General features: G+C 37.7%; 1 protein-coding gene across 2 annotated transcripts in view; it reads right to left on the minus strand.

The window, feature by feature from the left end:
• Positions 1 to 18,080, minus strand: part of LOC127652679 (E3 ubiquitin-protein ligase SMURF2-like) — a 99,347-nt gene that overhangs the window by 3,848 nt on the left and 77,419 nt on the right. The window contains exons 9-20 of one of the 2 annotated variants that reach the window (XM_052138972.1): positions 17,374 to 17,458; positions 16,306 to 16,464; positions 16,099 to 16,143; positions 15,897 to 15,968; positions 9,802 to 10,000; positions 7,432 to 7,535; positions 6,627 to 6,741; positions 6,176 to 6,354; positions 4,163 to 4,300; positions 3,907 to 4,027; positions 1,327 to 1,528; positions 926 to 1,001 (exon numbers count right to left, since the gene is read on the minus strand). In XM_052138972.1, coding sequence (XP_051994932.1) covers positions 926 to 1,001; positions 1,327 to 1,528; positions 3,907 to 4,027; positions 4,163 to 4,300; positions 6,176 to 6,354; positions 6,627 to 6,741; positions 7,432 to 7,535; positions 9,802 to 10,000; positions 15,897 to 15,968; positions 16,099 to 16,143; positions 16,306 to 16,464; positions 17,374 to 17,458 — 1,495 coding nt within the window. The remainder of the gene's footprint in view (positions 1 to 925; positions 1,002 to 1,326; positions 1,529 to 3,906; positions 4,028 to 4,162; positions 4,301 to 6,175; positions 6,355 to 6,626; positions 6,742 to 7,431; positions 7,536 to 9,801; positions 10,001 to 15,896; positions 15,969 to 16,098; positions 16,144 to 16,305; positions 16,465 to 17,373; positions 17,459 to 18,080) is intronic. The other variant, XM_052138973.1, reaches the window with a different exon arrangement.

Consider the following 18,080-nt stretch of genomic DNA (forward strand, 5'->3'; position numbering starts at 1 on the left):
AAAGATATATGACTTTATTTTGGCTTTAAGCAGTCAGTCGAGTACCAAAATTAAGAATGCATTGGAAATTAGGAGTACAAATAAGTGAAGAGTTTTGGGAACCTGCTATAGATAGGATACAGTATACCACTTCTTGTGCTCGTCTTGGACTAATCCAATTCAAAGTTTTACATAGGGTCCATTGGTCTAAGTCGAGACTTTCTGTAATATATCCAGAAGTTGAAGACAAATGTGATAAATGCCATGGCTCTCCCTGTCATCTTAGTCACATGTTTTTCCTTTGCCCTGATCTGTATGGGTTTTTGGACTGGATTCTTCACTATTATGTCCTCTATTCTCAGAGTAGATATAAAACCTTGCCCATTGATTGTAATATTCGGGATTCCTGATGCCTCAGTTCCATTCCACATTCAGTTGATTGTACTCTGATCAGAGTGCTTTTTAAAATGTATTTATTTTCTATATATAACAAAAAATGTGAATTGTATTGCATCTCTGCGACCGGAAGAATGCTTTTTTTCTCTTAAAAATAAATAAATAAATAAATAAATAAATAAATAAAAAGTTTAATTCGCTTACAGCACCTTTAAGTCCTTTTTTAATATAAATTCTCCTCTTTCCCAGTAGGTGGCGAAATGCACATAGAATGCAAATCACTAGTTAAAGTGGACATTTATAGTAAAAAAGCACTTCTGTTTCTGACCCACACTTATCATACCACTTCTGAAAATCTTCATTTTTGGATGAACTATCCCTTTAAATACATGAGTGACAATATATGTTTTAATAATATATTTTTTTAACGAATTAGAGAAATGCAAAACAAATTCTCAGCCACTTTGGTCTCTAGATATCGCATCAGCCATTGAAAAACCCATATAGTTTTACCACTAGTTTAAGCACACCTCCACACAAAAGTGCTTACCAAGTGTGCGCTTTGGGCAGGTTGTTGGTACTGGCGTCAATCTGGTGGATGGTGAAGAGACGTGGTCCGGCAGCCCCTGGATCACACATACAGAGTTTCATATACAGAAACATATACATAGTTTGATTTTCAAATTGCCACTAAGACTCTGATTGCAAGTAAATGATTGTTAAAGTCTAATTTGAAACCATTAGGATTTGAATAATTTCTATGACACAAATCCCTGAAAATACAAAGTATATACAGAGCTTATGCATACTGGGGCACATTGTCAAGGTTTTTGAACTTAATGAAGTAGATCTCAACAACATGGCCCAAGTTTTTCTGTATTAGAGTGATGAATCTGTATACAGTGTATAGTCTGAGCTTCCTTTCAAGATCCTGAATGAAAGCTTGCGTACCTTGCAGGGCTTTGAATCCTTGCAGTGGGACTCGTGAGGAGCCGGTGACAAACTGCAGCAGCCTGGCTCTCCGCTCCTCATCGTACGACTCAACGGCCTGCCAGAACCACTTTACGCTGTTACTGTCAGACGTGCAGTGCTTCAGACGAGTGTTTGATTTCCAGTCGTTGATGTCGATTTTACCAAGGCCGCACACAATAAGCTGAAAACAACAGAAACACTTGAATCATTTACATTTTGTCATTTGGCAGATGTTTTTATTTTCTTTACAATGTGATATAAAGTGCGTTCAAGTTTTATCACATTTATCACCGTGTGCGCTCTCTGCAAATTTAACCCACTACTTTGGCATTGTTACAGCCATGCTCTAACACTGGTGTTACAGAAACAATTGTCAATTCACCAAGTCAAATCCTGAAGTTAAAAAAGGACCCAATGAAGGGGCGTTCACATAAAAAATTTCATGAGCTTTATTTTAGAACATCAAGAATTTAGGACTTAATAAGTTTTAAGTTTTCTCTTTCTTTATCACCCTTTTGCCTAACTAGTTCTTTTTAAATACTCAAAAAAAAAAAACAAATACATTTTTAGAACTACTAATAATTCATAAATTCCCTCATAAATTAATATGAAGCCATAAAAGTGCATGCATTATAATTAGAGGTAGACTAATATACCGGTTTTACCCATTTATTGGTATAAATGGTTGCCTTTTGGAACAATTGGTTATGGTTAAAAATCAACGATGATAGTTTTTGCATTTTGCAAACATTTGCTGTTCGAACAATGTTACAAAGTGAAGGATGGAATCTGCTCATCTTTCGTCTTAATTTGCTGTTTTGAAAAAATAAATAAATGTCACATATGATTTATGCAGATCCGATGATTGGGGGGACCAATTTGTTACCATAAAGATATAAAAATGAGCACTTTGAAGAGGTTTTGTTGTTAGGTAGATTTACCCTCACCAACCACTTTATTAGGGACACCTGTACACCTAATTATTCATGAGATTGTCTAATCGGCCAGTCATGTGGCAACAGTGCAATGCATAAAATCATGCAGATACAGATCAGGAGCTTCAGTTAGTGTTCACATCAACCATCACGATGTGATTTCAGTGATTTCGACCTGTGGCATGATTGTTGGTGCCAGATGGGCAGGTTTGAGTATTGCTGTATCTGCTGATCTCCTGGGATTTTTATGCACAACAGTCTCTAGAGGTTTCTCAGAATGGTGACAAAAAAACAAAACATCCAGTGAGCGGCAGTTCTGCAGACAGAGACACATTTTTGATCAACGGAGAATGGTCAGACTGGTTGGAGCTGACAGAAAGGCTATGGTAACTCAGATAACCACTCTGTGCAATTGTAGTGAGCAGAATAACATCTCAGAATGCAAAACACATCGAACCTTGAGGCAGATGGGCTACAAAAGCAGAAGACCACGTCTGGCACTTATTGACCATAGTGTTTTTATGTATTTAAGGTGCATTTTATTGACAATATACTCTGACCAGTCTCCGGACACCTTTCTATCATGGCCAGCTTTTCAGCAATTTGTGCTACAGTAGCTTTTCTGTGGGATCGGACCAGAGGGCTAGCTTTCGCCCCCACGTGCATCAATGAGCCTTGGATGCCCATGACCCTGTCGCCGGTTTACCAGTTGTCCTTCCTTGGACAACTTTTGGTAGGTACTAACCACACATGACCTGCCGTTTTGGAGATGCCCTGACCCAGTTGTCTAGCCATCACAATTTGGCTCTTGTCAAAGTCACTCAGATCCTTATGCTTGACCATTTTTCCTGCTTCCAACACATAAAATTAAAGAACTGACCTTTCACTTACTGCCTAATATATCTCACACCTTGACAGGTGCCACTGTAAGAAGATAATTCATTTTATTCACTTCACCTGCCAGTGGTTTTAATGTTGTGGCTGATCAGTGTATAGTGTCAAATTTCAGCATTTTTCAAATATGCGATTAATCGCAATTAATTACAAACAAAATTCTGTGATTAATCACGACTACAAATTTTAATCGACTGACAGCACTAGTTTATAGATAAACGTCCTGCATTATGCACCAGGTCTTTTTTCTTCCTTATTATTGGGATTTTGTTCCTCTTTTGTAAGTCGCTAAAGTTTGGATAAAAGCATCTGCCAAATGAATAAATGTAAATTTTGCACAATAAACTGCATCTGGGATTTATTCATTTTTGACTCTTGTTGCCTCTATGTCTGTGCATGTAACAGTAGGCGAAGCCTAAGAATGTATTTTTACATTCAATAAAACTATTTTATAAACGATCGGGCGATTAATTGGTTATCGCCATTTTCCACCTGTCTAGTTATCTGTATTTGCAAAATCCACTATCGATCGACCTCTGATAATAATTCTAAAACAAAATGATCTACATAGTTTTAGATGGAGTTCAGCATGTCACAGTAAATGTCAACTTTACAAATATGTATCTATTTCATGTCAACTACCCTGTAGAAAGCACATCCAATGGACAACATTGTGACATTAAAAGTTAACAGGATTCCTTAGATCTCTAAATAGCTTGATAATTCATACCTCCAACTCTTTCTCATCAAATGACTTGAGAAGATGTTGTGGGATGACCTCATTGAATCCTTTCTGCAGGGCCAGAAACTGAGCCTCGATACCCCTCAAGAAACGCCAGTTCACATACAGCCTGCACAAATACAGAAAAAGAGACAACATGCCTAATGAGAGCAGGCCAGATACACTCAAAACACATTGGAGATGGAGCAGATATAGACTCAAAGGCAACAAATGTTTGTGGATAAGTGGTAAACAGTGTGCTCACCTGACATATTCTTTCTTGGTATCCTGGGTGACAGGGATGCTCTTGCCATTGGGTTTTAATTCATGCTGAATGATCTCTCCATATGCATTGTGTTCTACACAAAACGTGTGGTCCAACACCCCAGTGATGTCATTTTCACTAAAAACATACATTGTAATAATAATTATAAAACTGCATTTGAATAATACAAACGATTTTAAAAAAATAAACAAATTCTTGAATATTTATCATACATTCGCTTTTTATGATCTCATTAATTGACAGAAAATATGGAATAATTGTAATTTAAAAAATGAATTTGTCAGGTCACAACACATGCAAGACTAATTTAAAGGATTAATTCACCCCAAAAAAGAAAATGTAGTCATTGTTTACTCACCCATATGTTGTTATAACCCTATATGACTTTCTTTCCTACCACAAAGGGAGAAATTGTGAAAAAAGTCTTTGCTCAGTGATGTCATACAATGGCAGTTTCTGATGACTACATCTTCAAGCTTCAAAAGAACGCAAAAGTATAATTCAGAAGTCTAATAAATTATTCCATGAGACTCATGATTGTTATGAAAGTATACGATAAGATTTGGTGAGAAACAAACCGAAATCAAATGTATTATTTAGTGAAAATGTTCACAGACTGTTGATCTCATGTGTGCATTCTTGATAGAGCACGAGAGCAACAGTTAACGCAGTGTCCTTGTGACATGGGTCGATCAAGCGAAAACTCGTTATCTTTATCTAAAAACAGGTCCTCCACAGTGATAGTAACAAAAGAACACAACATAGCTGCACAGAAAACAGAGAACAGACTTAACTAAACATATCTGAAGCGTTTGTCGTCGAAGAATTTATGCATTTCTATGTCCAGCCTTATTTTTTTGTACGGAGTACTCGGAAATCAAACAAATAGTAGAGGCTATTTGGCAGGCAGGCACAGTAACACAGTGTCCTAACCTGATGGCATACGACATGCAATAAAAGGTATATTTTCTATGATAATCAGAGATTTTGTCCTAAACAGCAGAGACAAGCGATGGCACATTCTATCGAATGCTTGTTTTCTTTTTTCGGAATCGCACGTGTACATCAATTGTGAGCTTGCACCGATCCAAAAACGTATAAAGTTAAAAAATAAGGCTGGGCATAGAAGTGCATAAATTCTTCTTCAGAAATAAGTTCTGTGTGCAGATGTGTTGTGTTCTGTTGTCACTGTCACTCTCTCTTTTTAGATAAATTAGACAAATGAGTTTTTGCTTGAACGCCCCAATGTCACGAGGGGGCTTCGTGAACTGTTGCTCTCATGCACTATCATGAATGCGCACAGCATATCAATGGTCAGTTAACAGTTTCATTAAATAATACATTCAATTTCGGTTTGTTTCTGACCAAAATGTATTGTATGTTTTAATAACAATCATGAGTCTCATAGAATCATTTATTCGACTTCTAAAATACAGTTTCGTTCTTTTGAAGCTTGAAGATGTAGTTACCATAAACTGCCATTGTATGACATCACTGAGCACAAAATCTTCTAACAATTTCTCCCTTTGTGTTAAAAAAAACTCATGTAGGGTTATAACAACATAGGGTTGAGTAAACAATGACTACATTTTCATTTTTGGATGAACTGTCCCTCTAAGTGAACTAGTAAAGAAAGAAAGATGATTAGAAATGTGAAGAAATTGTGACCAATTACGTTTTAGATAGAAAAATACACATTTTCCTTTTTATATTAACTAAACTTTTGACAAAACAATGAACTACCTTCTTTAAAATATTTATTTTTATTTTTAAATGTCTATGAATATATCTGAACTAATGAATAAAGCATAGATATCTCATTATTAGCATCCATCATTCCAGACCCTTGTTTTCTGAAACAAATATACATAGCTATAATAACTGCCGTATATTTTATTATAGTATATTTAAAACGTTGTTTATAACACTCTCATGCAGTTTATTACAGTATATAACCTCAGTTTGTGATATAGATATATAAAGCACACTGACAGAATCCAGACGAGGCTGTTATGGAGATCCGGATCCACTGACTCCATGTCATCAAGAGTGATGGGTTTCCCCAGCAGCTGCTTATAGAAGGGTAGAGTAAAGCCGCCGTCTATATAGTGGCCGTGGAAAACCGCCATTCCCATGATCCTCCCCACAAAGTGGAAATAGGACAAGTGCTCCTAAAAAACAAATTTGTATTTGTAAATCCTATGCAGGAGAGACTAGGGCGAGTTGTAACACTGATTAACCAATTATTGATTAGCTAAAGGGGGGGATTCATTTGCACAGCTAAATAGGAGATTTCTAAACTACTTCAATTTAAAGTGGATACATTTGGAAATTTTATATCAACATTGAACAAGAATGTGTTCCAACACTCGCCAGTCTCTGTTATTTTAGGAACATATGGCTCATTTATTTCTCAGACAGATTGGTAACTAGGTTGATTTACCGGATTAACGGCAGAGTCAGGGTTGATCTGTAGGGTGTAGATGTCATCTCGTGAATACTGGAAGAGCCCATAGTATGGATTCAACATCTCATGCGAAAGCAAGTATAGCCACTCTCTAAACACACAAACAAGCAAGAAATACAGACATTGTAATATTCATCACGCTCATTTCCTTTTAACACAGTAAAAACTTTAAAAAGTAAAAAAGTGTTATACTCTACTTCTACCACTAGATGGACACACAGGCTTTGAGCTAGAATTACACTGGGGCAGATTATTCATTTGATCGGTCTTGGTTTGACAAATGTGTGATATGTATTATGTAATGTAGATGTAATTTCTCTACTATGCACAAGTGGCGAAATTCACTGATGCCATACTTTGGGAATGCAGTTATCTCAGAATGCATTTTAAATGGAAAAGTTTGCTTAAAAATTTTAAACTCTTGCATTATTTACACACCATTGTTCCAAACAAGTAAGTTGTTATTTTTTGAAGGAACACAACAGGGGAAATTTTGAAGAATGTACATGCGAGAACCAATGACGTTTGGTGTCAGTTATATCAAACTTAGCACAGTGCTTCTTAAGGAGCCTTATTTATATCGCGTCAAGTGCGAGGAAGTGTAATCAAGCTTCAAATCATGATCGCGCATAAGTGGCTGGAGATGGCAAGATTTATAGTGAATTTATAATGCTATAACAGCAGGGTTGGACCGACCTAAGGGTGAGTAAATAATGACAGAATTTTAATGTGTGGGGTGAACAATTTTTTTCAAGAGGTTTGCTTAGTGTTCAAGTCATACCTAGCAACCCCTCCATAGTCAAGACCCTCCTCTCCTCTAAACTTCACCATTAACCTCTTCCACAGGTCCTTCGGCCTCATCTTCATCACCTGCCGGTACGATTCCTGAGAGCAGAGTGGAGAGAAGGAGGTGAAATCAGTATTATTATTGTTAACAAACTACACTGAAAACACTAACTAAACTGAAATATAAACACAATTAAAATAAAATAACAATAACGAGAACTTCACAGAAATAAAACAAACACAAAATACACAATATACAAAAATGATTTACAATATACAATATACAATAAAAATAGTATATATAAAATATACAGTAGGTTGTATTGTGCTGGATTGACATTCAGGCTGTTGGTTGAAATTCAGTTGCCAATGTGTTGTTAAGAGAGAATATAATTATGACAGTCCAGTGTGAAATATAAGATTAATAAAGTGCAGTGCTGATGTATATTGATCGTGAGAGATCCTGTGTTCAAAAGTCTGATTGCTTGGGGGAAGAAGCTGTCATGTAATCGGTTGGTGCGGGTGCTGATGCTGCGATATCGTCTGCCTGATGGTAACAGTGAGAGCAGCCCATGACTCGGGTGGCTGGAGTCTCTGATGATCCTCCGAGCTTTTTTCACACACCGCCTGTTATAGATGTCCTGGAGGGAGGGAAGCTCACCTCCGATGATGTCTCTGGCAGTTCGCACCACCCTTTGCAGGGCTTTGCAGTTGTGGGCTGTGCTTTTGCCGTACCAGGCAGTGATGCAGTCAGTCAGGATGCTCTCTACAGTACTGGTGTAGAACCGTGTGAGGATGTGGTGGTTCATTCCAAACTTCCTCAGCCATCTCAGGAAGAAGAGGCGCTGGTGAGCCTTCTTCACAATGGCCTCAGTGTGGACGGACCTTGTGAGTTCCTCAGTGATGTGGACACCGAGGATGCAGCTGACTCTCTTCATTAATGGTGATTGGGCTGTGTACTCTGTCTTTCTTCCTGAAGTCCACTACAAGCTCCTTGGTCTTACTGATGTTGAGGGAGAGGTTGTGCTCCTGACACCAGCATGTCAGAGTGTGCACCTCCTCACTGTAAGCTGTTTCATCATTGTCAGTGATCAGACCTACTACTGTTGTATCGTCAGCAAACTTAATGATGGCATTGAAGCTATGTGTTGCCACACAGTGATGTGAGTACTGTGAATACAGGAGTGGGCTGAGAACACAGCCCTGCGGGGCTCCAGTGTTGAGGGTCAGTGATGAGGAGATGTTGCTGCCCATTCTAACCACCTGACGTCTGCCTGACAGGAAGTCCAGGATCCAGCTGCACAGCGAGCTGTTTAAGCCCAGAGCCCGGAGTTTCTCATCAAGCTTGGAGGGCACTATGGTGTTGAATGCTGAGCTGTAGTCTACAAACAGCATTCTCACATATGTGTTCCTTTTTTCCAGGTGGGAGAGAACAGTGTGTAGTGTAGATCAAAACTAACTTTTAATGACTTGAAAACACAACTAGACAGCGATAACGATAGACAATCATGAGAAATGTAACCATGTTAACATATTAAAATAATATCACTTAACACTTTGGCACCCCTAAGATACTACAACTAAAACTACCAATCATAAAGTGAAAACGAATGAAAGAAAATATAAATAGAAACTACAAATAAAAAATTCAAGACTCTATAATGACCCTGATTGAAATGAAAGAGTAGCCTCAGAAAGGTCACCACTGTATTATAAAGACCAGGACATAATTTGACGACTAAAATCTTTGATCTTACGAGCAGGCCAACAATAAAAAAAAAAAAAGTCAAGAATAAAAGCAAAGGTCTCATATTATCTAAATGTTTAAGGCCGGACTCATCCATTGGAAGATAGCACAGCATACAGGAATGCAGCATCCAGAAATGTCTGTGTGCATCCAGCACAACACCCATCAACACCCATAAACACCCCGAAACAGATGACCAAACAGATGGCCAAGCCAAAAATCACAAATTGTATTTCAGCTCAGAAACATGTGTGCAGTACGAGTCATATGTGTTCCCTCCTTACCCAAGGTGATCGCAGCACGCGATTGCAATTTAACAGGGTGTTTGTTGCATTATGGCTTTTTCCATTCATAAATATATTTGTGAGTAACATCAAGCAAATCTCAAAGGCTGTTACGGTAAAGGTTAACCAGGCCTACAGGATTCCCTAGTGCAATTAAACGTGTGATCCTCTGTGTTTGTGACAGAGAAGTGTTAACAGTAATGCAACGAACACCTTGAAACTACAACAACACTTCCATCTACCTCCAGTGGTGTCCAAACGTCTGAGCCCACCAAAGAAAATGCCTTGATTTTGCGTGTTTATTTGCTGTTGTTTTGTCAACTGAGGGTCTCACCTCAAAGATCTCCTCACGGGAGACCTCAATACGGCAGTGTCCTGCCTGAGGTTGCTGCTGGGACAGCTCCTGTCTCAAGATCTTCAGTTTCTGCACTAGATCTCGCTTGTACTTGGGCACCGTGAGACATTCTGGGTCCTCTGGGAGATTAGCAGGAGACATGACAGTCTGAGGCTGCTCCTTCAGCTGCACGGGACGACTGCAGAGGGAGAGAGAAATGAGGAAAACAAAATGAGACATGGCGTTTCTCACAAATCAACTGCCTTCTGCCATGCACACACACAAGCTTGACACTATCTTCACCTCTGTGGCCTTCGCCGAATGCAAACTAACAGGTATTTGTCACGCCAGTGCCAGACATGACCAAACTCTACCAGCATATAACAACTTTCCCAAAAAATTACTTTAAAATAGATGGTGACCACAACCTTCAATGTGGACACAGCTTTGTTCACAAGCTCTCCAATAACTGGAGAGCTGACACAAGGGAAAGTTAATACTTCTGTTAATAAGCTAAGGGAAAATAGCCAAATATCGGCCGATTAATCGGCATGGCAAATATATCGGTATATCAATAATAATATATTGAGATTAGAACATATTTTACTTTCTCTATGATGTCCAGCAGCTATACATTGTCTTGTGTGTGTGCAGTGTGGTTTGCATTCCTGAGGGTCTGTGGCCTCTACAGAGCCTCACTCTAGCTGAACACCCACATTCTGCTGTTCAGTAAAACTCCCGCATGCTTATGTTGCATGTGTGCATGACATTACTGCTCAAAAATCAATCTACACAATTATTATGCAACTTAAAATAAGATAAAATAAGAAAAATGGTCAGTTTTGTTTTTCAGCTGATGGAGAAAAATGAATGCTTGTAATGGTTTGCAATGATGCAGTGTGCATTTGATAGACCCAGACGGATTCTGTGTGTCTTTATTAAATGTTAAATCTGCCGAAAGTGCCGCAGAGTTCCGCAGAAATGCAACATCTGTCATTCACAAAGGTTCAATGCATTTCCCACCCCATGTGTCTTTATTAAATGTTAAGTGAGACATTTATGCGCTACTAGTGGCACCAAACGGAATTACAAAAAAATAGTATGTTTTCAAACAACCTTTGCCAACACCCCTTAGACTCACGCCATTTTGCAATCCGTTTCCCTATGAACAAATAGGCCTTTCTAAATAAAAGTTGATAAACATTTAACATCGTAATGAACAAGACCACTATAACATATACACACCAGATAGGAAGCATGGCAGAGGAATCAAGTTGTCCGATAACGTCGCTGGATCGAATGGCAGCTGGGTGTGCGGAGGATCCAACAGCATAAAAGGTAGGATTGTTCTTCTGGTAACTAGCAAGTGTAATGACATTGCCGTTTCTGACCATTAGACTTCTACAACATTTTTGCACTTCTGTTTTTGCAGTTTAAAATGCAGCCTTATAAGGTTTAGTAATCGCACAAAACCATACTGCAACTTCAGTCTTAATTAAATCAATCATCCAGTATTAATGGAAATCATACCGAAATCTCAGAAGTCAAAGTCTGCTCTGTGTTTTGGATGGTTTCCCTAATCATGTAGCCTATACAGTACGTAAGTGCCGCTTTCACTACTGTCATGTCCGTTTATGGCATTTTTCCCACATTATTTTAATTTTATATTATTTTCCACATATGTTCTTAGGAGTGCCAAACCTTCTACATGTGTAGTTTTTACAAAAGTGTTATACTGATTCATTATAAATAAACCATCGGTTTTCCATATTGCCATTTTCATGCTTATAACAGATATGCAGATTTATTGGCCAATAAATATTGGCAGCTGATACATCGGTGCATCCCTAGTATTGAAAGATGTCTGGCAAGCATGTTTTTGGAAAATTTGCAAAATGGATCATATAAAAGATGGAATAAAAGAGAGTAAGACAGGATTGTAGCTCCTAAAGAGATGGAGGAATGAGTCCAAGGAAGAAATGTGCATCCATTAATCGATACATTCCTCAACCTGAAAACACACGCTCTGAGCAAACACCTAAACTAACATTTGTCTTACTTCACATATCAATCCATACTCACTTCATGACCACTCACACTCTCATTTATCCATGTGACATGGACACTTACACTCAATCTCACTCTAGGTGACCCCACATTCCTCAGATATTCCCTTCCTCTCTTTATTTTTTCCTGACATGCAAAAAAAAATCACCTTTCACTTTGTCTACTTATATAGCAATAAGCAACAAGAGGGCATGAGTTACATTTTACCACTTGTGTTCATAGGCAAGACACGACCAGTACTGTAATGGACACCAATATTCAATAAACAGTTACATTTACTATTAATAATGATCAGATTAAACATTCTGCCATAATATTTGTCATTATCCGACTGTTTTCTGTTGCCAAGCCACTTAGAAACTTGGCAATTAATTATAAAATGTGTGCTCAAAAATGTGCATTTATAGTCATTTAGAGTCAGAATTATCTATTTTATAATGCTGTATTTTTATGTTGTACCACACTGGACTGATTTAAGATCTGGTTTGAATCTGAATCAATAATCTGAATCAAATGTAAATACACCGTAAATCAGTTCTCACACTAAACAGCCCACTGTGCATGACGATATAAGCAAACAAAAACGTCTCTTGTTCCACATACTTTTAGAAAGTACATTTTTGGATCATTTGTCTGACTTTAAACATCAACGACCCCTGAAATCCTGGATGTGCAACAACAGGGAGGATCCGTCAAAAGTCAACAGTAACTCATGCAAGCTCACACGCACAACCATTCGAACAGAAATATGTGTATGCATACCACACATACACTGTTCCCTTTATGCACTCAAAATTTGCTAAAGGATTACGAGATAATAAACTGATCAATGCTGAAATAAATACACAAAGCAAAGTGATTTTTTTGCCGAAGGATGGGGAGGTGTGGCGGGAGAGGTGAGATTTTCTGCACTGATATAAGGCAGATATCCTTACAGATATCCACATAATCTATCTGATGTCTTTTCCAAAGTGTGACTGAAATGGCAGGAACATTTAGACTGACTTGCGTTTACAGTCATTCTGCTTAAGGAATGATGTCTTGGGAGCAGTTCACCCCGAATACATTTTGTGCATCCATTTGCATTGAATATGCGCTAGACGGACGTCCTTGAATATTGCGTTGCGTCTCGTGCAGGAGCACCATATTGTAGAGACGCCGTTAGGTGAACAGTTTCTGATTAAAAGTTTATAGTTATTCATACAATTAACAAAGTAAAGTAAACCATATACTCACAGAATCAACATTTAACCCCCACTATTACCCCTCCCAATCCCCAACCCCACCCTGAACCTCAACAAACATCCCTGTGGTCGCACGAGAGCCCTCCAAGAATGCCAAATATCTGCCCCATTTCCCATCAAACGAATTCCAGTTCCCCAGCCTTCTAGATGACACTTCCTCGAAAAGCGCCACCCTCTCCATCTCCGTGCACCACTCTTGAAATGAGATCGCTCCAGCCGACTACCATGCCCTTAAAACAATCTGTCTGCCAATCATAACACTGGTTAGGACCAATTTTTTTTTGTGTTTATCCCCTATTTTTATGACCGCGCCATCGCCTAAAATACAGGGTCTGGGGCTAAATGAAGTTTGATTGCCCAATACGTCACACATAAAACTCTGAACCTTCAACCAAAATTCTTGGATCTTAACACACCACCAAAAAACAACGGTTGTGTCTCCAGCTTCTGATTGGCATCGCCAGCAGGTGGGCGTGTCTTTAAGACCAAGCAATAGGGGTCCAGTAGAATAGATGCAAAATCTTAAATTGCATCAGATGGACCCTTGCATCTCTAGATGCAGACTTGATGCTTTTAGAGTCCTAGCCCACACTCCCTCCTCCAATGCCAAGTTTAAATCTTCCTCCCATAATCTCTTGATGGAAGTTGAAGCTCCGTCCCCCAGACTCTGAATTAACAGGGAGTAATTCACTGATGCCTCATGACCTTTTCCAAAAGCAGTAATCACTACTTCCAGAGTATCTGCCTTTTTAGGGGGGTGTATACTACTCCCAAAAATAGTAGAGAGCAGGTGGTGCAGCTGTAAATACCTAAAGAACTGAGATCTGGGAATCCCAAAATGCTGAACCAAATTCAACAAAGGAGTGTATTAACCTCTCTCACAATCCACTCTGACCAACATAAAGGGGACTTATTAATACATAATTTGAGGTGTAAGTGACCAATGAGCCAAATGTCTCTGACTGAATGCATAATAATAAAACAAAATCTTGTGTAGGCCTAGCCCACCTTTGTCAATCGGCCTGTGTAACTTACTGAAGTGTAATCTGGGACGTTTACCATTCCAAATGAAGGACTTCGCTATGCTATTAAATTGCTTAAAATAAGAGAGGGGAACATCTATAGGGAGAGATTGTAGCAGGTAGTTGAATTTTGTATTTTATACTGAATTTTATACCATTAACCTTCTCAATCAAGATAAATGTAATGAAGCTCACCTGTCCACATCACCCGAAAACCTTTTTTATTAAAGGGTCAAAATTAATCACACAAATTTGATGGGAATAAAATACCCAAATACTTAATGCCACTGGAAGGCGCCCGGCCGTTAGGTCAAGTTTAAAAAAATATCAACTATTAAAAACTCATCATAAGCAATGTTGGGTGTAATCTGATTACAAGTAATAATTTTCTGTAATTTAATTTCTTTTAGTCAAGTAGTGTAAATCATTACATTTGCAATTCTTGTAATCAGATTACAGTTAATTACAGTAGATAAATAATACAGTTAATATCTACATTACTTAAGTTACACATTTTTTAAATTAATTATGTAGAATACATTTAAAACAAATTACAATCACATCTGTTTGGGTTTCTGTGATAGCAGAAGGGTGTGGGCCCTTTAACAAAGCATTATGCTGTTGTGCTAGTCGCAATGAACGTGAGAGGAATATAGACATTATTTTCTGTTGAAGTATTTTAGAATGTGTGGCTTTTTTCCCAAATAAGTAATCAGTAAAGTAATATTATTACATATAATTTTAGATAAGTAATTAGTAATTTTTTGTCGATTCATTTTAAAAAGTAATTTATCCAACAGTGCTATATACTTCTTGTTGTGCTGTGTCTAGCTCTTCTTTATTTTTTTTTACGCATTTGGTCTGAACGGCCCCATAACCTATATATCGGTTAGGCTGACATTCAGTATTGGGCAAGTTACTCAACAATAGTAATCTATTAAAAATTACAAATTACTTCTCTAAATTGTAATCAGATTAATTTACTAAAACATTTGTGTAAAACATTTTCAGAAAATAACTTAAAAATAAATTAGGTATTTACTTTCCCCAAATACCTAATTTATTTTTAAGTTATTTTCTGAAAATGTTTTACACAAATGTTTTTGATTTTCCACTGAACGAATTCAAAATAACGTCTATATCTCCTTGTTCATTGTTGTCACTTCAGCTGCCACATAAACACCAAACAAACACATGAACCTAATAAATGTTTACATTTGATTCAAAATGAATATTATGATGTTCCAAATATGTATAATGTAACACAATTAATGTGCTTAAAAGTAATTCACTTTGAAAGTGCGTAACTCTAATCGGATTACAACAATTAAAATGTTAATAAGTTACACTACTTTTGCAACAGATTACAGTAATTAGATTACAGTTATTTATAATTTTGTAATCAGATTACACCCAACACTGCAAACAATTTAGATGATATTTGGCACTGTGAGATTATTGGACAATAACCACGCTCACTTGTCCAATTAGCAGAAGTCTGGACTTCAAACTGCACATGTTCGGTTTACAAATATTTGAATTTTCATTTTAAGTACTGCTGTGTGAAGAAAAGGTTCTCTTAATATCGGCATTGGTCACTGAATAACCTATATTGGTCAATGTTTCAACAATGCTCAGTCAATATATATATACAGGTGGATGCTTCATATTGCTTTGGCTTCTGTATGTGTTGAGAAGGTGCTATGCATGATTCATTTATGGAAAATTACAACTTGTGATATTCCAGCCATGCATGCCATACCTCTCTGAATTTTCTTGTAACTGCAAGAAAAACTTGAAGTGGGAAGACGGAATGTGGGACATGTCCTTTGATCTGTCAGAACAGGAAAAGGGAAACCTGATCTCTCCCCATTAATGCATTCCACCGCCACACAAGCATGCTTGGTCACACTCATACAGATGAAAAATGGAGACAATGGTCAGATTTGCCAATCGTCTTTTACCTGGTCTGAGCCTCAACGGCACTACGGGAACCATTTGGACTGGGACTGTAAGAGCAAATATGAGACATATCAGGATGAGATTTCCAAGCTGACCAAAAACAGCACTCTTCAGCAATATTTGAAAAATTCAGAGCTGGCTTTAGTAATTTTAATATTTTATTTTTTAATGATGTTGAATTAAATTTACAGGAGAGAAAAAAAACTCACTTTAGGACGAGGTGCAGGTTAGCAGAGAGACGTGGATCTGTGAACTGAGTGGTTCGGTTGTTGTGGTCCACAAAGTAAACCCGTCCAGTGGCCGTGTTCCTAATCTCCCAGCCTGGAGGCAACGGACCCAACTCCTCACAATTCACGTTACTAAGATCCCTATAGGGAGAGAGAAATGGAGGGAAATTTTCTTTACCGTTTAATTGTATTAGTTTGATTTTATTTAATAATTGATGTGCTCTTCCAGCTGTTTTCTTCTCTATTTTGAGCTACGATACAATGCAGCAATTTCAGAGAAAGTAGCATAGTGCCAAATCATCTCGTGGAACATTATTTCACTCCAAGGATATCGGCGAAGTGAATTAACCTACATAGAACAAGCTGATGTCTGCAATATAGACCTACATCTTTAAAAAGATAATCCTTCAATTTACTCTTACTTATTTATACTTAATTCAAAGCTTTTTAGGTAATAATGTAATTCTGATAATAGGCCTAATATAATGTTTTATAACCATGTTACGAAATAGGGCAAAAAAGAAATACAATAATGGAAAGATCAAAGCAAGATAAATGAAGAAAGACAAAACAGATAGAGCGAGAGAGAGAGAGAGAGAGAGAGAGAGAGAGAGAGAGAGAGAGAGAGAGAGAGGCATGCCAAAATGTAAGTAAAAAAAACTGAGACAAAACAAATTTTAGTGTTGATGCTCATCAAACCAATAGATACAGTTTTTTTTAAAGTCTTAGACAGCAGGGCACCCCACAAAATTTACAAAATGCCCCTCAAGACCATATATACTTACATACATGTCAAAAATAAATAAATATGGTCCAATTACTTAGATCAACAGTGGCTGCAATTTTGATTTTCAGTCAGTGCAGAAAAATTACTTCACGATCAATGTCGGATACAATGCCTGCTAGTTAGACAGAGGTGTAAGTTTCCAATCACAACAATATAAAGGTACTGTGGTTGCTAGTTTAATTTGCCACAGCAAGATAAAAATGACAGTGTAGAAGTAAAACAGAGTTGTATTAAACATATTAAATATTTTAAAGTTAAGGTACCTGGGCACTCTGGGGTCATGCCATGTACTGACGCCCGTCTGCGTGTGGAGGAAGTAGACCTGTCCCTGCTGCGTGGTCCGTTGCTCTGTGGATAAACACCAGGGGGCGTCATCATTCATTACCAATACTATGAAAAGATTAGGGGTAGCATACAATCATCCTTTGTGAGTATATTTTGTGTGTGTGCACGTGCAGAGTACCGGTACCATGATATTTCACATTTAGAGTTTCACTCTTTTACTTTCAAGTTGATTTGCAACACCACAAACCAATCAACAGAAAAATACTTGTTATGGTAATGAGAAATGGAGGGTACACAATGTGTGTCCTGAAAATAATGTGACAATGCAAAAAATAAAAAAATTATATTCTTCTAATAGGTTTTATTTTTAATGGAAAAAAAATAATAATTTCAAAAGAATAAACAGTCAAAATCTTCAAATGAAATGCAAAACAATTAAATATCCATGCCAATATAACTGCATATTATTCCCTGGCCCACACAGGTACTTGACCTGTATATTTTGTCTACAGGACTCAATTTCAGAAATGTGCTACTTCAACAGAGAAAAGCACAGACCTCCATTTAACCTGTGCCTATAATCTCTAGCCTCTGGATCTCTCTACGGACACACACACACACACAAACAGAGGGATTTCCAGGTCACTCGTCTGACCCTGCAGCTGGTGCTGACGACACATCAGAG

This window comes from Xyrauchen texanus, chromosome 12 (genome assembly GCF_025860055.1).
Source record: "Xyrauchen texanus isolate HMW12.3.18 chromosome 12, RBS_HiC_50CHRs, whole genome shotgun sequence".
Taxonomy (NCBI): domain Eukaryota; kingdom Metazoa; phylum Chordata; class Actinopteri; order Cypriniformes; family Catostomidae; genus Xyrauchen; species Xyrauchen texanus.